The sequence below is a fragment of the Canis lupus genome, chromosome 38 (assembly GCF_011100685.1).
Source record: "Canis lupus familiaris isolate Mischka breed German Shepherd chromosome 38, alternate assembly UU_Cfam_GSD_1.0, whole genome shotgun sequence".
Lineage (NCBI taxonomy): Eukaryota > Metazoa > Chordata > Mammalia > Carnivora > Canidae > Canis > Canis lupus.
Window position 1 is genome coordinate 698273 of NC_049259.1, and position 19989 is coordinate 718261.

Below are 19989 nucleotides of genomic sequence, written 5' to 3' on the forward strand. Positions count from 1 at the left end.
CTTTGGCTCTGTGTGTTTCTCCGCCTGCTGCATGAGGCATCTCTGTGCTGGGTCACCAAGGCAGGTGTGCCACTGTCCCTCAAGAGTGGTTGAAGTTGTGATTTCCTTTGCATCTTTTTACCCTCCGGCACTCCCTACCCCTTCCTGCCTATCTCTTGCTCCAGAGAAGAATAATCAAGTTAGTTAAGATGGAGTTGTAACATTTGAAATAGTCTCAGCAAAGAACTTCACAGAATGTATGAGTGAATGTATTCAGCAAGTAATATATTCAGCTCGATAAACATCAGTTGCATGGATTTCCCTATTTTTTTTTAATTTTATTTATTTATTCATGAGAGACACAGAAAGAAGCAGAGCCACAGGCAGAGGGAAAAGCAGGGTCCCGGCAGGCAGCCCAATGTGGGTGGGACTCGATCCCAGGACCCTGGCGTCATGCCCTGAACTGAGGCAGACACTCAACCTCTGAGCCACCCAGGCGTCCCACAGTGATTTCCCTATTAGAAAACAATGGATTGTCCCCAAAGCGCCTGTCTGGTCCGCCCTCCTAACTCATGTGACATCTGCTAAGCAAAAGGCACCTCCGGGCTTTCCGGAGAGATTGAATGAAGGAGCGCTCTGCTGAAGGCTGCGCTTTTCCTGGTCCTGGCCCAGTGGCGCTGCACCGCCTTCTACTACCCTCAGTTCTGCACAGTGGCCAGTAGAGGGCAGAAGCAGGTAAGGCAACAATACTCAGGACCCGCCAGCCCCAGAATTCCTGGCTTGAGGAGCCAAGATTGGTGGAGGAAGAAAAATGCTAACTATGACTGGAAAAAAAACCCAGTTGTTTTTTTCTCTCCTGGGGATCAAATGGAAGGAAGTGTGTAACTAGCGGGATTGAAGTTAGACTTATGGAAGAACTTCCAGAACACCAAGTTTGCTAACCAGAAATTTCATACAGGTGACTTTTTTTTTAACCTCCCCCGCCCCAGCTACATCTGCCCCAAGCAGAATAGACGAGAAAGGTGGTTCGTCCAGTCCAAGGCCAATGTGACCCATTAGGTGCCCTTAAAGTAACCCTTCTGTGTGTGCCTTAAATGACTCCATTCTTGCAGATGCAATCATAAAATAACTTTATTGGTCAGGTTAGCCACCACTCATGCTGTTCCTGTAATAGGGATCCTTTATAGAGGCATGATGGTGTTCACATGCAGATGCTTTCTGAAGAGCCTGGAGCAGAGGCAGCCTTGCCCCTCACATCAGCGCTCCTTTGTTGAAATGAGCTGGTTTGGCTTTTGTGGATTTTTGAGTCTGGAGCCAAGAACATAGTCTAGGGATCCTCCCCTTCACTTAAATATCAGTGATGGAATGGCATCTGGGCAGGGGCCAGGCTAGGGCTAGCTCTCCTCAGGCAGTCCCCGTCCCTGACCTCCCAGATGGCTCCATTCCAATGGTGCCCAAAGGAGCAGGACGCTTAGGCCCCAGGCAACATTACCTTTCAGACATGGGAAGAATGAATTGCTCTCCAGCAAAGCTATAAAGCAAAAGGCATCTTCAGTAATGAGGGTGCAGCTCAGAGATGTGAAAGCAGAGGGTTTCATCCTCAGCACAGGCCAGATTTGGCTGCCTGGCCCAGGCTTCACAGACCCAACAAGCATCTCCAGCCAGAGCTTTCACTATGAACTATGGCCTCAGCACAAATCAATTAATAACAGCCGAACCACAGCATCCTCCTTTGGGCTAGCCAGACATGCCCAGGGCTGCTTGGAGACCATTTCTCCCATCAGGATGTAGACCTTTCTGCTTGGACAAGAGAAGAGGACCAACTACCTTTCTCGTGCTTTGAGAACCACGTGCCTTGGAGGATAAAGTAAAGAGCTGCTGGGGGCACACGGAGGGTGTTTGGGGCAAGGGTGGAACTCTGGGGGCTACTTCCTCAGTTCAGCTGATTCGGGATGTTTGTCACTATTATGGATGCTGATGTAAGCAAGATATGGCCTTTCCTGTTTAGAAGTCTGATCCACCTTCAAAGAACTGCCCAGTTAAAATACAGCCCTATCCACTTATCAAAGCCTAAAGTTGCTTGTGTCTTCTCTCATCTGTCCCTGAATATTGCCATCACGCTGGTGACTTCCAACCTGGTAGCTTTCAAGGAGTGAGGTTAGGGAGGTGTAGAGATGACTCTTGGGTTCCTTCTACCCCCGGACACTAGTGTGAGTTCTCTGCACAGGCCATGGGACACAGGCCCACATGCCTTGGGCTCTCATGCTTCTGCCTAAGGCACAGAAGAGGAGTCTGTGGAGCGAGGCTGAGCAGATGAGGAGGGTAAGGAGGAGGCAGTTGGGTAAGAGGTATATATTCCGAGGAGCACTGAGAGGGAGCCCAGAGTAACTGCACCACCAGCCCAGCACGCAGGAGAGCTGTCTAGCGCTGCTCACAGAGAGAGCCAGGGATTGTGGGGAAAGCACGTTTTGTGCTGTTGCCCAAGGGCCTTGTCAAGTTCATGACACCGGATCATTGGGAAGAACCTAGGGGCAGTGAGATTTCTGGGGTTGGGATTTCCAGGGATTATATCCTCTGCCACCACGTCTGTCCTGAAAAGAGAGCCACAGCCATGTCTCTCAGTAAAAGGCTGCCTGTCCCCTGATCCCACCTGACCCTGACTACAGGGAAGAAGACTACAGAGGGAGCCCGTGGACTTCTGTCACATGATCTGTCCCAGACCTTCCAGCAAAAGCCAAACCAAACCATCAAGCCAAATGCAGTGGGGCGTGGGGGCCCTGGGCCCCGTGCCCTATGCAAGGGCCGCTCAGATCTCGATGAGGCTGGCAAGGCGCAGGCAGAGGGGCGCGTCCACCGGCATCGCGCTGCGCTTAATCTCGTTGCCGTCTAGGCGAAGCACCTGCAGCTTGGAGAAGTTCATGACGTCCACCACGGTGCAGAAGCTGCTGATGGAGAACTCTGTGGGGACAAGGGGGAAGGGGTGCAGAAGCCCGGATCAGAGACCCGGATCCACAGGGAGGCAGGTCAGCCTCTGTGAAGCGGCTTCAACCCTTCTGGGGGGAGCAGCGGGACTTGGCTGGGTGGGGCCATAAGCCCACCGGCACCGCGAGGGGGTAACACCAGGGCCAGAGCGGGATCGCTGCCTGCGTCTGCAGCCCTGGCCCCCCGAAACACCACGCCTTTATCTGCACGGTGCTCTGCAGACCCTGGGATGTCCTTGAGTGTCCTTCCAGCCAGGATCCGATCTATCGTTTCCCTTCTGTGGGCAGCAGTGGGAGCAGAAGGTAGTCAGAGACCAACGTTGCAGCTTCGAAGGACTTGATGGCCTTTGGAGAAGGAGGGCTTGTTCTCTGAGAAGGAAGACTGGGGACGTGGAGGGACTTAGATCTGGAATATCTCCTGACACTCTGGCAGATACAGAGGGTGGCAGGAAATGAAAGAGAGAAAGCCTGGGCAGGGAGACAAGTACCTCTACGTGCAGGAGCTTTGAGGGGGTGCATGTCTCCATTCTCAGTACTGCCGAAGGAATGAGCAAGGCCCGCAGATCCGAGAAGCTGGAAAAGAGCTGCTGTGGACCTCAACAGTCAAACAGATAGTTCCCTTGCCTCCTACATTTAATGTGAGATGGCTTACCTGACTCCTCCCTTTTTTTAAATCTCAAAAGATTTTTTGAAGCTGTTCTCCCCCTCTCCCCAAAACACATGATCTTAATGAACAAAATAGTTCTTTTGGGGTTTAACATAAATCCTTCTCTTTTCCCTCTGGTTCTCCTCTTGGACATATCAACCACTTCTGTCTCGGGTCTACTGGGTCAGGAACTTGAAGGGAACAAACCAAGAATTCAGCTAAAACTCCAGCAGGGATGACGCAAGTCACCACGAAGGGGTGCCTGAGGGCCGCCAGAAAACTGGCCTTTGCCGGGGGCGGGGGGGGGCTCCAGGTGAAGTCACCTGTTGGGTCTTGGTGGGATATACTTTGAGGGCTGTCACTACATTGGGCAGACCCAGAGCTTGCATTTGCTTCCACCGGAGGCATTCCTCAGCCTACCTGGGTGGTCGGGAGGACTAAGAAGAGCAGGAGGAGCGGGAGGAGCGGGAGGAGGAAGGTTTTCTGACTCTTTTCCTGGGAGCACTGTGGCTGGCCTCAATGAGGTTGTGGTTGCAGGTGTGAAAGGGAAGGTTGCGAGGAAGACAGTGTGGGGAGCTTAAATAGGCTGGCCAGGAAAGTGCTTTGCCATAGCACTAACACTTGTTTCCAGTCTCTCCCAAGAACTGACCAAGAGGAAATGCGGCAAGGCTGCAACCCATTAACTTGTACTGCAACAAAGACACAAAGTCCAGCCCTGAAGAATAATAAGACACAGGGCTGGGGAGAGGGGAGAGGCTGGGAAATGCCCTTCTGTGGACAGCATTCAGTTGCAGGGTGGGAAGGGTAGGAAGGGAGACACGTGGGGACAGGGGTGCAGTGTGGTGGGGGTGGTGGGGATCTTGTGGACACTTTTGGACATCTCTTTTCTGGTCCCAGGAAGTAGATTAAGTGGACTCTGAATGGTCAGATTGGGTGCAGAGCTTAGGCTGGGGGTGCACCTGGGGTGGCCACAGAGAAGGATAGAGTGGAATGGGCTGGGGAGAAGTCAGGTAGTTCGGCTTAGAGATCATTTCCAAATCTACTGGGGACTGTACCAGATTGATTCTCCACCCCAGACTCGGGCTCTGAGAGCATCTGCTAAAATCCTGGATCCCTGCACACTTATATAAATACAGGGAATACCTAAGGACTGCCAGACACACCAAGTACGTGGAGTCTATCCACACAGCAGATGCACGGTGCCCCAAGTTTGTCTCCCCCAAGCTCAAGGAAAGGACAGGGCTTCTGCTTAGAGACTCTGGAGGACATTTTCCAGGCCAGATTAAATACTGACATAAGTCTTTCCAAATTCCTCCTGGGGTACCCACCCTGCTCCCTTGAATGAATAACATTCTGAGCTGTCTTCCCTTGCTGTTGCCAGGCTGGAAAATCTGAGGGAGATCCTAATGGAAGAGGGAAGGGGGAGGGAGGGCTTTATTCCCCAGCACACCCTTTAGTTTCTGTCCTCCATGTAGCTCCTCCCCCAGATTTACTTGGGTCCCACCCACCCCCACCCCCAGCCCTGCAACTGACTGTGGGAGGATGCCCTGGGAGAGGGGGGTCAAACTCAGGGCACTGTCCTTCCTGCTGATGGTCCGAATCAGAGAGGTATTCCTCATGTTCTCAGCCAGAAACACCTGGTGCCAGGTCCTCACATGTTGAAGGCTTGTGTTCAGGGTTCTACCTACGCAGGTGGGTACCTGGAGAGATGACTGCTCCCTTTCAGGGTCTCCATCTCCGCAATGCAAAGAGTAAAACAAAACGAAAGTATGCCTGTCAACTTCCAAGTGGCAATGAGAGGAAGAAGCTGGTAACTGTTATCGTCTACTGCTTTTCAGTTATGTGCCCAGCCCTAGGCCAAGCACCTCACATGTCTTAGTTTGCTAATTTAAGAAAAATTAAATGCAAGAATTGGTATTATTTTCCCTCAGAAGAAGACTGGCAGAGAGACTAAATGATAACTAGATCAGGGGATTTGGCTTAAATGATGCAAGAAGGGATTTGAGGGAGACGCTGAACATTTTTAAGTTGTTTGACTTAATGGAGAGCTTTCTCATCAGACCTTGGTCCACTTAGCTGAAGTGGTTTGATCTTCCACAGAGCTTTGGGAATGGGTGGACCAGCTTGTATCTGAATGGCAGATGTGCTCTGCAGAAGGCAGAGGGTGACAGGGTGCCGTGATGGAGTCCTTCCCACCCCAACTTTCCCAGACTACATATAATCAGGCAATAACTAATGGGTTCTCTCCCTTGGCAGCTGCTCTTTGCTGTCACATTTTCGGGGTCAAACATGACACATAATATGACATTTCTGATGTGGCAGTCCTTCTGGATTCAGAGTGGGGTGGCAAGTGACTTCTGGGTGGGATGATGGACAGCCACGAGTAAATGTCAAACCTTTTGTAGCATGCGACATCTCAGAGACGTCTCAGAGAGCTGGCCTACTCAGGAAAAGAAGAATCCTCCCTCCCCCAAAGAGAGACACTTTACAAATTAAACAGTCGTGTGCCCATGATGGGGTCTTGGGCTTCAAAGCAGAGGACCAGATAGCTCCTCACCTCGCCTGCCCTGCTGTCGACCTCTGGGCCTGGGTGCCTCTTTCACTCACAGGGCTATCCAGCCCATTAGCATGTTGCCAAATGACTAATCTGTTCCCTGAGCATGGGGAGCGAAAGGACAGAGAGAGAGGGGATGAAAGCTCAGTCCGTATCTGGGCTTTGATGGCTGGTTTGCTCACAGCAGGCTCTGCTTCAAAGCCCTTTGCCCATGGTGGGTAGTGAGTCCTTTCCCAAGGAAGGGGGTACTTTGCTGACTGGAGGAAGCCTCAGGACCTACGAGCTGGGATTCCAACATCAGAGGCCCTGGGATAATGTAAGCACTTTCTGAACCTGAGATCCTGACACGGATCCTGAAGAGCAACTAGATAATTCTATCTGAAATGAATATTTTGGTCATAAGAGGCAGAGAGGTAGCCCTTTGGATTCCTGTAGGCATTTACTGGGAAGTGCTTGGAAAACAAGAGGCCTGTGTCCTTGAGCATTCTACCCCCACTCCCACCCTGGAGCTTGTGGTGATAGGGCCCCTGTGACCCTAGGGGAACCTCTGCTTCCCCCACCAGGGGTTCCTTGTACTCCAGGGAGAACAGACCAGAACAAGTACCTCATTCAGCTCACAGAGGTCGCATGTTCTTATCCAACAGTTGTTATGTTCAAAAAATAAACAGCCAAAACCAAGATGGGCTGTGGAGGCAGGCGTAAAGCACATGTGGAAGCAGAGAGCTCATCCTCGTCTCGATCAGTAGTACAAATGCTATGGTTTCTTCACAGCCCACCTTCCTCCCAAGATGGACCCTAGAAGTCCTAAATCCCCCTCTCCATGAACTGCTCTCATCCAAACCTCTGCACACTTCCCTCTTGCTGCTCCTCAACATATGAGCAACTCAGACACACAGGGACAGGGGCTGTCCCCTACAGGTGACCTATTCAGTGACTGGTTCCTGTGTGACACTTCCACTCCCTAGAATGGCTTTGTCCCTTTCCCTTTCCTTTGGCCCGCACTCACTTATCTCTCAAGGCTTACCTCTTCTGGAATGACTTCTTCCAGGCCACCCCACCCCCTACTGAATTTTCCCAGTACTGCTGTTTGGTCTAGGGACATGCCACTTAGTACCTCTTGTACAGGGGGAGAGCTTGGGTTGCAGATTGCTTCATCAGTGCTCTTTGGTTCCCTATGTCTATGGCTTTTGTATTGCTGCTAGCACTCAGAATAGGGTTTTTTTTTTTTTTTTTCAAAGCTACTCCCCACTCCCCTTTGTCAGTGTCTCACCATTGATCCTATTGCCTTGGAGGTAGAGATTCTCCAGGTTGGTGTTGACTGGGGGGATCTTCTGCAGCTGGTTATAGGAGAGGTCAAGCTCCAGGAGACTGCTGGAGTTGAAGGTGTTAGAGGCCAGGCCATTGTTGGTGAGACTGTTGTGGGACAGCCGCACATACAGCAGCTTGGGCGACCCCCGGAAGTAGCTGTCAGGGACCGAGTAGACATTGTTGTGCTCCAAGTACAGCTGCTCCAGGGCCGAGGGCAGTCCATCAGGCACCTTCCGCAGGTGGTTGTAACTCAGATCCAGCAAGATCAGGGACCGGAGGCCCCTCATTGCACTGCCCACCTCCTGGATCTCATTGTGTTGGAGGTACAATGCTGTGAGGTTCTCCAGACCCTCTAGAGCATTGTTGGGGACCCTCGAGATCTGGTTGTGGTCGAGATGGAGCTCCTTCAGCGATCGCGGCAGCGGGCCAGGCATCCGGGTCAGGTTGTTGTGGTCTAGGTACAGCCTCTCCAGGTGCCTCAGCTTGGAGAAGATCTTCCTGCCCACCTTATCACTGGTGATCTGGTTGCCATGGAGAGCAATCCAGAGCAGCCCCGTGGCATTGTCGAAGACACCTTCCTGGATAGATGAGATCTGGTTGTTCTGGAAGTAGACGTACTTCATGCGGGAAGGGACGAAGGGCAGATACTTGAGGTTGCGGTTGTCACAGTACATGGCTGTGGGGAAGTTGGGTGGACAGTCGCATTCCTGGGGGCAATCTCGGGGCTCTGGCGGGGGTGGAGAGCCATAGGCATAGGCAGGGCCTTCCTCCACCCCGTAGGGGTAAGGCTCATAGGGCTCATAGGGGTAAGGGTCATAGGGATCATAATAGGAGGACTGCTGGCTGCGGAGGTAGTGGAACCACCAAAGGGGGTCTTCATCATACTGGGCCCAGGACAGGGTGCAGAGCCCGGCCAGCAGCAGGAGGGAGGCCCACTGCATTTTGTCTCTCTGCAAGAAGGGAGAGAGAACAGAGCAAGCAGGCATGAGTTAGACAGTAGGGAGGCAGGGAGGCAGGGAAACGGGGAGGCCAGCCTTGGGCTGTGAGCAATCAGCTCTAACATCTGCAGTAAGCCCCTGGGGGGCGGGGCCACCCTGCTCTCACTTCCTGCACGCCTTCCCCCAGCACCGGCTCAGCTCACTTGATCCGGCTGGACTGTGGCTACCTGGGGGAGGCAGGTGCATTCTACCTTGCTCATAGAGTCACAGAAACAGAGCCTTCCAGACTAGAAGGAATTTGAATGGGGGGCACTGCATTTCTTTCAAGAGGCAGGTCCTTAGGAGCCTCTAGCAACCTGAAGGTTCTGTGGGGGGACCTGGTGAGCCCACCACAATCATGCCCGTGGCGGTGGTGGGTGCTCTTCAGGCCTGAATTCACATTCAGTTTGAACTCCCCAGGGATATAATATTTTCCAAGAGTCCAAGGAAAAAGCTCTCTGGTTCTCTCCATGTTTGTGGGAAACCTCCAGAAGCATTTTGAGACCTCAAAGGGGGAGGATCTGAACTACACCTAGAAGATCTTTTGGTCTCTTGGGCAAGCTGGGGGTTTCTGGTTTCTGGTCTCTGGTGAGGGGTGTGGGCTGTCTGCAGTCCCCACAAGGCTTGGGTGACCTTTCAAAGTGCCAGTGTCCATAGCAGTCTGCTGGGTGAGAAAACTCTCCGATTGGCAGTTTGTGACTATGCATGCAACCTGGCTGGCACAGGGTCTTCATGCCATAGCTACAGTCCTCTCCAGATTGGGGACACTGGCACCAGGTATGACACTGGTCTTCTAGGATGGGTTCTGAGTGTGTGGAATCTGAGTCCATGCACTCGGGATCTCTTGTATAATATCTACTAAAGTGTGTTACCTCCCCTCATGCTCCACCATAGACATTATGCTAGAGCCATGTGGAGCCCAGAGAAATGAATGAAGAATGCTGAAAAATGGAATAGGGATTGAAGAAAGTTGTGTATATCTAAGAGAATGTGGCTTTGGAATGGGCTTCTGGCATCTCTCATTCTGAGCTATTTATGATGACATCTGGATTACCAGCCCCCATGACTACCCCCTTCTCCTCACCAGTGCCAGGCAACCTGTTGCTTTGAGCTTGTATGCTAGCGAGATGAGAACAGGGCAGGCTTGGAGAGAAATGTGGGTTTGATGCGTTCTGGGAGGGAAACTGAAGATATGGAAGATGAGGGACCCTACTGGTCACCCTACTCTGAATTCCTATAGCCAATGCACTGGATAGCCCTTGTAAGCAATGGGAACCTTCCAGAGGTAAGAGATTCACCCTTGGGCAGAGGAACCTTAGAACCTTTCTTGGTCCTGGAAGGGTCACATATATCCCTCACACTGCTATTAGGCCTCCTCAAGTTGGCAACTGGAGACAGAAGAAAGAAATCTAAAAGTCGGCATCAAATCCAATGAACTGATGGGAAAGACCCTGACTGTGTCACTCAATCTAGTCACCTTCTGCAACCGTTCCTCCCAGGCCCCAGACCTCTCTATTTCCTAAAAGTGATGCCCATAGGCCTCCTTCATTCCATTAGCCTCTGGGCTGCAGAGGAGAGCCACCTGGCTCATCCTCAAGCAGCCTCAGGCCTCGGACAAAGAGCCCACAGTGTTTCTGAGAAGCCAACCCAACTGCCCACTGCCTGGACACCCTGGCTGGGCCCTGGCTCTGGCCAGGAGTAAAGATAGATGGAGCCCACTGCCAACAGCGCATTTTTCCATGCACAGCCTTAGGCTGCTGCAGGGCCAAGGTAGCTGTCTGGAGGCTGGCACAGTGAGCCTCTGTCTCCATTTTTCCTTCCAGACTGAGCATCTTGGCAGACGAGATCCACCTTCCTCTTCAAGATCTAGCTTTCCAGGGGCTGTGCATCCTACCCACTTTGGCCTCTCCTTAGGAGCCATGGCTGCTAAGAGAGCTGGGTGGGGAGCTTCTGCCTCTCTTCCCCTCTGTCTCTTAGCAGTGTTGCTCCAGGGTTGTACACTTTTAAATCCCCCTGCCCACCCTAATAGTAGAGACCTTCCTGGTACTCCATGAGTCTTAGGGAGCTGACTCAGGATTTAATGCTGTTCTCTCATTCCCCCACTCTGGAGAATGATCTTTGCCTCTTACCACATCAGACCAGAAGTCCTCCTCTCAGCTGGGCTGGACCCTCCTTCATGGCTCCCTGAATGTGGTTGATTCTCAACATTTCTCTTTATTCTCTCCCTTTCATCCCAGCACACACTCTCTCTCTCTATCTCTCTCTCTCTCACTGCCCCCCCATCCTTCCCCTATAACAGCACTCAGATACCATAGTCTGCCTACTGGACACACTGCAGGGCTGGGGTGGTGGGATTATGAGTATTAGCAGAACCGAGCTGGCTTCTCTAGATACCTGGTCCTTCCTTTTCTCATGCCTGAGAAGTGGAGGTTCCCCCTTCCCACAACAACCAGAAAGGAACTGTAGGACAGGGCTAACACATTCCCTCCTCCCCCATGCCTGTCTGCAGTATCCTGGCGTCATGGCCCAGATGGGAGCATGAGGAATGACTCCCCCCTGCCAGCCCCTCTCCCCATGCTCGAGCTCTTTCTTTTTCTCCCGTTATGGAACTACAAGGGACAAAAACTTAAGTAAAATGACTAAACTTACCTCCAGTTGAACCTTTCAGAGAGTGACCACGTCCCTCTGTCTGGCCTCCTTGGGTTGGAGAACGTGTGAGAGAGAGAGAGAGAGACAGAGACAGAGTGTCTACTGAGAGTGTGCGGGTCTGTGCCAGGCCAGGGTCCCGCCCCCAAATTCCGGATCAAATATTGTGAAGAGAGGGACCGAGGAGGCTTTTTCGGCTCTGCTGCAGGGGCGGAGCTCACACTCCACCAGGCAAAATCCTTCAGTCCTGACTTAGAAAAACCACCTTCTTTCCACTCACTGATCTTCCCTAAAGCATTGGCAGCTCTGAGTGTCTTTCTGCTGAATGGGTTAGTGGCATCCTAGAAGGTATTTGCACAGCTTCTTACCAAGTGCCTGGATTTCTCATTTAACCCACAAAGGCAGATGCAGGGCTGGGGAGGCCCAGGATTTGGGAAGAGCCATCTTAGTTCTTTCAGCAACCCCCTGTGTCCTCCCCAGAGACCCAGGACTACTCTGGCCTTTTTGGCTCCCCCTCCATGCCAGTGGTTACTGCATGAGAGGGCATGACACAGGACAGCTGGCTCTGGCTCTGGTTGCATCCCTTATCAGTGTAGACTCATCTGGGCAGGGTTTCTTTCCTCCACTGGAATTAATGGAAAGGAAGGGGAGCTCACATTTGTGATCACCTATTATGCACTACCACCACACACTTTCATATAATCCCCTGGCAACCATTCTATTGTCTCTATGAATTTGACTCCTCTAGAAACCTCGCATAAGTGGAGTTGTACAGCGTTTGTCTTTTTGTGGCTGGTACTTAGCATAATGTTCTTCAAATCCATCTGTTGTAGCGTGCAGCAGAATTCCCTTCCTACAACATTCTATTGTATGTGTAGACCACATTTTGTTTATCTGTTCATCCGCTGATGGACATTTGGGTTGTTTTCACCTCTTGGCTGTCGTAAATAACACCGCTATGAACATGAGTGTACAAATATCGTTTTGAGACCCTGCTTTTAATTGTTTCGCATATATGCTCAAAAGTGGAATTGCTGGATCATATAGTAATTCTATGTTTAATTTTTTAAACCACCATACTATTTTCCATAGTAGGTGAGAATGCCATCAGGGCACAAAGGTTCAAGTTTGAAACACTCCTTATTTAAAAAAAAAAACAAAACAACTGAGAAAGGCTCAGATTTGAATCTGAAGAATTTAGAGGTGTGAAGGCAGATGCAACTTTTGGTTGCTTCAAAAGTTCTGAACTGTGTAGGCCATCAGAAAGGTCCTTGTTAGAAACCCATTCTTCTCAGGACTTCTGAAGAGTCTTTTAAAAGATTAAACATAATGAATGGGTATTTGCTGACCACTTGCTATAAACTAAGTGGTTCAACTTATGTTATCTCATTTAATGGCCACAGTAGGTACTTTGCATTAAAAATAGAGGCACTAAGATATGGTGTGACTAGCCAGAAAGTGGTAAAACAAGGATTTGGTTTTTTGGTTTTGGTTTTTAGGGTTTGTTGTTGTTGTTAAGATTTTATTTATTTATTCATGAGAGACACAGAGAAAGAGAGAGAGAGAGAGACAGAGAGAGGCAGAGACTCAGGCAGAGGGAGAAGCAGGCTCCATGCAGGGACCCTGATGTGGGACTCAATGCCAGGACTCCAGGATCACGTCCTGGGCAGAGGGCAGGCGCTAAACTGCTAAGCCACTCAGGTATCCCCTAAAACAAGAATTTGAGCTGCGTAACTCCAAAGACTTTCCCACAACAAAAGACCAGAGGACTGATGGAGTGGAGAGGGCGATGACTATCCTGATAATGCACTTGGATTCAATTCATACTGAGCCCAACTAATTAGAGTGGCCCAATCTGCAGGAATCTGGGGACAGGGCATGGTAACAGTGAGAGGGAGCTGAGATACAGGACTTCTCTTTCCAAGCCCAGACATATTTTATTTCAGTTTAATAAATGTGAGCATCTACTTTGTGCCTGGCATGATCCTAAGTATTAGGGATGCAAAGAAGGTTCCAGTATAATGCCTGCTCAAAATAAAGCAGAAGCCTTTGCAGCACACTCTGATTCCATGAGTGAGACAGAGTGGTCTCAATGTGAAGATGGTTGTCAATAATGCACAGATAACCTTCTCATCATTTTGAGTCTGGAAAGCAGTCACTTTTCAAAGGAAGACACTGGTTTTGGCAATAGGGCCCAAGACACACTTCTTAGATGGGCCTAGATAGCCAGGTACATCTGCCCATTGGGTGCAGATGTGTGTGTGTGTGTGTGTGTGTGTGTGTGTGTGTATATATATATATATATAGTGTTTTTTTTTTTTTTTTTTAATTGCAACATGCTGAATTACACTGAATTTACTAACAGTGAAAGTCAGGGGAGGCTGAGGACCAACCATTGACTGGGATCCTTCCCAAAGCAGTTCCACCCCAAAAGGCAGCATCTCCATGTGTTTTGTTGATCATTTCTAAAGCAGAGATTGTACCACATCTTTAATTATCTATCCTGCTTCAAGGTAGGCTTGGGAGGAATAAAGAAGGGATGACTGGGGCCAGGCCAGGGGGCAACTTCCAGGGGATGACCCACTGTTCAAAGATCCCACCATCTATGGGCTCTAATCTCCATTTTGACTACTACTGCTCTGTTTGTCTGGGTCCTGGATCCAGGCCCTCAGAGCTTGGCTGAAATATGGAAAACCAAGTAGGGGATACTGATGTTCTCCAGATTGCTGAGGGAGTCCACATGTGAAAGGGGTTCATTTGGGACACGGGTGCTTTTCGGGAGGTGTCAAGCCAGCACTGCCCAGTCACCAGACTACAAGCAAACTAAAAAGAGACGCTCTGTTATTCATTTATGTAACCCCTATCCCCAGCTGGGCATTCAATGCTTTGTGCTTAGTAGGTAATCAGTAAAGTATTCTGGAATGAATGGTATTTTGGGCTCCCTACAGAGTCAGCCTGTCTTCAGTACCCAAAGCCCCATGGCATAACCAGCACCAACAAAGCCAGGAAAACCATTTGGCCTTCAAGCCTATTTGACTTTCCAGGGGTGCAGGCCACTGGTATTTCCTCCCCACCCCAAAAAGTACAGGTTAAACCACAACCACTAGGCAAAGCTGATTGTCTCTGATGTTGGACCCACCCTGTCTGGAAGGGATGAGATGTGTTCTGACTCAAATTCCTACTGGAATTCAAAGACACAGTGACGCTTTGGTGGTCACCAATCCCTTCCTCTTTCTCTCCCTTAGGACCCAATACCCTGATTTTTATAACACAGCCTCTGATCCTAAACAACCAAGGGATGGTGGCGATAAGAGTGGAAATCCAGGGGTAGCCCCGGTGGCCCAGAGGTTTAGCGCCACCTTCAGCCTGGGTTGTGAACCTGGAGACCCGGGCTCGAGTCCCATATTGGGCTCCGTGCATGGAGTCTGCTTCTCCCTCTGCCTCTCTGTCTCTCTCTGTGTGTGTCTGTCATGAATAAATAAAATCTTAAAAAAAAAAAAAAAAAGAGTGGAAATCTACCCAAACAGGATTAGTAAATTGAATATAAAGAGGTCAGTAGAAAGATGATCATGGTGAATAAAATCCAGGCTCTACTTCTGGCCCATCCTGAAAACTCCTGATGCCAGTGAGGGATTATTTACTAGTCTGATGCTTTGATGGAAAGTTTGGGCTACCCTGGCACCCAATAGTAGTGTCCCAAAGTTTCCAAGGGAGATGCTTCTCCTTATTCCCTTGGCATTGAAGGGTCATTAGAACTCACCATGGAGAGTCTCTTCTTTCCAGAAGGACAAGACAAAGATATTGGAGCTGGGGAAAAGATTTGTTTTCTTTCAAATGCAATCAATCAATAGGAGGAAGACCTCAATTTCGGAGTTCTGGAAAATGCATTGAGGGCTTCAGAATTTTCTTTTAATAAGCTCCTTAAAAAGAAAACAAGACAACAATTTTCTTCTTTTAATGGATAGCATGTCTTATTTTGACTGTGTATTTACTACATGCTTGGTATTATTAACCTGATGACCTGATGGATTCCAGATCACCTTCTAGAAAGTATGAATGTCCTTGAATTAGGAGATCAGGGTTGGTTTAGGGAGAGACACCTACATGAGGGAGGAAGCAAAGGAGGTAACCTGAAATCTGAAGTCTGGAGGCCACTCAGTATAGGACATCCTTTGTTTTACAAATGAGCCAAGAACTAATGATGTTCCTGAGACTGTGCTGGGGGAGAGAATCATATACGATGGACCAATTCCCAGGATTCTGGCACTGGCTATGCTTACCTGGCTCTAGGTATGACCAGGACTAGATATTAACTCTAAAATACCAGCTACCATTTCTGAGATTCTCACTACAACCCTATCAAATAAGTATTATCTTACTTTTACAAATGAGGAAACAGAATCTTAGAAAGGCTGATACATTTGTATAAGACTGCCTAGTAATTAAGCGGCAGAGCTCGGATTTTAAACTTGTCTATCTGCTTCTAGAGTCTGAATTCCTGACTGCTATGCATATACAGTCTCCAGCGTAAAAGAAAAAGCATCGATTTGGAACATATACATATCCGTTCGGATTCTAGCTCTACCACTTCTTGTCCCCATGACATTGGGCTAATTGCTTAAGCATCAATGAGACTTCATTTGTAAAATGGAGACAATAAACCTAACATCATGAAATCTTGGAAGAACTAAATGAGATTAAAAAAATAGAGGTGCCTGGTAGGGAGCCTGCATGTGGTGGTCCTTCAATAAATGGCAGCCTCTGTTGTTTATTTTAGTAAATTGCAAATTCTTTGGGAGAGAGGGCAATGTCATTAGTTGGCATAATGCTTGGCCAAGTGCCTGACACTTATTAGGCCCTTTCTAAACATTGGTTGAATAAACGAAAGTTGGATTTTACTGAATAGTAGTAAATCTACTTTGGTAACTTAAACCAATCAGAGAGAAGCTAACCAAGGATAGAAGTGGAACTTTCAGTGCCTAGAATTTTCACCCCCCTTCCCCACCCCACCATGGAATAACTAGAGAGGTGCCTGCAAGGTCAGTGTAGAACACTCTTGGGGGAGGAGGCATGGAAAACGTCAGGATCAAACCTCACATTTGATGTTAAAAAGTCATGTGATTTTTGCATTTCGTCCCATAAAACACCCATGTTTATTTCCATAGCAGTCCTCTTCCTCCCCATGAAAAATCCTTGGGTAAAAACGGTGCCCTAGATACACCATGCTTCTCCAGAGGCTCTCTGGACCCGGGCATTCACAGACTGAGCAGCCATTCACCTTGGCTGGTGAGTTCCCTGGTCACTGGAAAGACAGCTGGGTGAGCTGCCCCTACACATTGCTTGTGCATCTTCACATCTCGCATCTAATGGGATGGAGGGATCCACCCCAGCTGTTGAATTCCCCCCCCCCCCCCCCCCCCCCCCCCCCGACCCGGGGCGGGAACTGACAGACCAGCTCCCTCCATCTGTTGCTGGAGCATGAAGAGGTGGCACTGTTGCTTCTTCACCACTTTTCCTTTTGGAGAAACTGCCAAATGGCTCCCAGCCAGGCTGCTTGGTTAAGCTTTGCAAAGAGCTGAATTCCTTTTCTCATCCCCATGGGGCTATATTTCTAAGGGAATTTGTAATAATAGAAATTGTTTTGATCCTCAATCAAGACACAGAAAGATTCTCTTCCCTTCTCTAACTCCCACTTCTGAGATCCCCAGCCATGTTAAGTAATGCACCCTTGGGGGAAAGTTTATGCCCCCCCCCAACTCCCTGCCTGTAGCCAGCCTCACAGGGCAGCCTAGTCTCCAACTTCGTCCCCTGAAGCATTTCTGTCTGACCTGTGATGTTTCTTTGGACCTGACCCTCTCTTCCTCCAGCGCCCTTTTTCATCCTCTTCAACAAAACAGCATCTTCCAGGAGTCATGTGTTGTGATTTCAGGGGAGGACTGGGGTGTAGGGGGCAGGATTAGAAGAGTGTGTCTTCTTTCTGGAGAACCAGAAAAAGGAAGACGAAGGGAACCGATATTTTTGAAGGCTCTAGAGTAGGTCTTCTACATGCAACATTTAATCTTTGTAAAACCCTGAAACACAATTGCACTTATTTCCATTTAACATGTACGGTAAGCTGAGGTATAAAGAGGTGAACTGGGATTTTAGCATCAGCCTAGCATCAGTGTACAGTGTGAAGGAAAGGTTGCCTAGGCGAGCGAATCAATGAGAAGGTCAAGTCAACTGGAAAGCGAAGTCTGACTTCTTTGGGCTAACTGCCTCTCTGTGTCTCTCATGAATAATAAAATCTTAAAAAAAATAAATAAATAAAAGCTTTCTTGGAATTCCCCAGCTTTGGGAGATCTGTTTCTGAGGTCTCTGCCCTGGAGTCTGGGATGTCACATCACCTTCTGAAACAGGCCCTCTTTACCCTGTCTGTTCTATTCCAGAACCAGGTTTCCATGAGAAAACCAAGCCCACAGGAAATGGAAGTGAATGAGGCCTTCTTTTATTCTTTCTTTCTTTTTCTGTATTCTTGCCTAGTTTTCTTTGACTTTGGTCCTGGCATATATTGACATTGCTGAAGGAACAGCTCCCTCACAACCCCACACCCACGCCTAAGACATTGTGGATATTTGGTAAGGTTTGCTAAGTCTCATTGAATTGACAGCTGGCAGCCACACCATCTTGCCTCCACAGGAGGGATGAAGGGAGGGCAACCGTGGGGGGAGGAGGGAAGTGGGAAGAGGACCCCGAGGTAGAAGGCTTGGTCTTTTTTTTTTTTAATCTTTAAAAAAGATTTTATTTATTCCTGAGAGACACAGAGAGAGGCAGAGACACAGGCAGAGGGAGAAGCAGGCTCCTCATAGGGAGCCCGATGTGGGACGCAATTCTGGATCCTGGGATCACACCCTGAGCCAAAGGCAGATGCTCACCCGCTGAGCCACCCAAGGCTTGGTCTTTAGTTGGCTGCTGTGGGTTAGTCAAGGGAGAGGTACCAGCATCACCAATTACTGGGATTTTTTTTTAATATTTTATTTATTTATTCATGAGAGATAGATAGATAGATAGAGAGAGAGAGAGAGAGAGAGGCAGAGACACAGGCAGAGGGAGAAGCAGGCTCCATGCAGGGAGCCTAACGTGGAACTTGATCCGGGGTCTCCAGGATCACGCCCTGGGCTGAAGGCAGGCGCTAAACCACTGAGCCACCTGGGCTGCCCCCAATTACTGGGATTTGATGTGAAAAAGTGCTATTCCTTGGCAGGGAAAGAACGGAAAGCTCAGGAGCTCGGAGATATTCTTGTCTAGACTTGCTGTTTGTTCTCAGACCCCATGTCAGCAACCCCGGCCTGAGAGCCCCTTGGAGGCTCAGAGCTGTGTGTGGGGTGTCATTGGGTGTCATTTAAAGTGAATGGGAAAAGCAACTTGGGTTCAGGCCCAAGGTTGATACTTTAATTAGAGTCCTCTCCTCTGTGGTGTGAGGCTCTCTGCTAATCAACTGTAGCAGGAGGGATGGGGGAGAGTGACTGCTGGCTGTAGATCAAGGAGATTCAGATTCTGTTGTTCTGCCAGCTAGAGGCCCACTTCTAAAAAGCCCTCACCCCCTTTGGTTAGGTATATTCCTAGGTATCTTATGCTTTTGGGTGCAATTGTAAATGGGATTGACTCCTTAATTTCTCTTTCTTCAGTCTCATTGTTAGTGTATAGAAATTCCACTGATTTCTGGGCATTGATTTTGTATCCTGCCACACTGTCGAATTGCTGTATGAGTTCTAGCAATCTTGGGGTGGAGTCTTTTGGGTTTTCTATGTATAGTATCATGTCATCTGTGAAAAGGGAGAGTTTGACTTCTTTGCCAATTTGAATGCCTTTTATTTCTTTTTGTTGCCTGATTGCTGAGGCTAGGACTTCTAGTACTATGTTGAATAGCAGTGGTGAGAGTGGACATCCCTGTCTTGTTCCTGATCTTAGGGGAAAGGCTCCCAGTGCTTCCCCATTGAGAATGATATTTGCTGTGGGCTTTTCGTAGATGGCTTTTAAGATGTCGAGGAATGTTCCCTCTGTCCCTACACTCTGAAGAGTTTTGATCAGGAATGGATGCTGTATTTTGTCAAATGCTTTCTCTGCATCTATTGAGAGGATCATATGGTTCTTGTTTTTTCTCTTGCTGATATGATGAATCACATTGATTGTTTTATGAATGTTGAACCAGACTTGCATCCCGGGGAAAAATCCCACTTGGTCCTGGTGAATAATCTTCTTAATGTATTGTTGGATCCTGGGCAGCCCCAGTGGCGCAGCGGTTTAGCGCCGCCTGCAGCCCAGGGTGTGATTCTGGAGACCCTGGATAGAGTCCCACATCAGGCTCTCTGTATGATGCCTGCTTGTGTCTCTGCCTCTCTCTCTCTGTCTCTATGAATAAATAAATAAAATCTTAAAAAGAAAAAAGTATTGTTGGATCCTATTGGCTAGTGTCTTGTTGAGAATTTTTGCATCTGTTCATCAGGGATATTGGTCTATAATTCTCCTTTTTGGTGGGGTCTTTGTCTGGTTTTGGAATTAAGGTGATGCTGGCCTCATAGATCGAGTTTGGAAGTACTCCATCTCTTTCTATCTTTCTGAACAGCTTTAGTAGAATAGGTATGGTTTCTTCTTTAAATGTTTGATAGAATTCCCCTGGGAAGGCATCTGGCCCTGGACTTTTGTGTCTTGGGAGGTTTTTGATGACTGCTTCAATTTCCTCCCTGGTTATCGGCTTGTTCAGGTTCTCTATTTCCTTCTGTTCCAGTTTTGGTAGTTTGTGGTTTTCCAGAAGTGCGTTTATTTCTTCTAGATTGCCTAATTTATTGGCATATAGCTAAGTGAAATAAGTCAATTGGAGAAGGACAAGCATTATATGGTCTCATTTATTTGGGGAAT

General features: G+C 48.8%; 1 protein-coding gene across 1 annotated transcript; it reads right to left on the reverse strand.

The window, feature by feature from the left end:
• Positions 1-1092: 1092 nt before the first annotated feature.
• On the reverse strand, positions 1093-11275 carry FMOD (fibromodulin). Its single transcript, XM_038585943.1, has 3 exons — positions 11095-11275; positions 7431-8418; positions 1093-2937 (listed from the first exon to the last, which is right to left on the reverse strand). Exons 2-3 carry the CDS (start codon positions 8407-8409, stop codon positions 2786-2788), a joined length of 1131 nt encoding a protein of 376 aa, XP_038441871.1. The 5' UTR covers positions 8410-8418; positions 11095-11275; the 3' UTR covers positions 1093-2785.
• Between the last annotated feature and the right edge of the window lie 8714 nt (positions 11276-19989).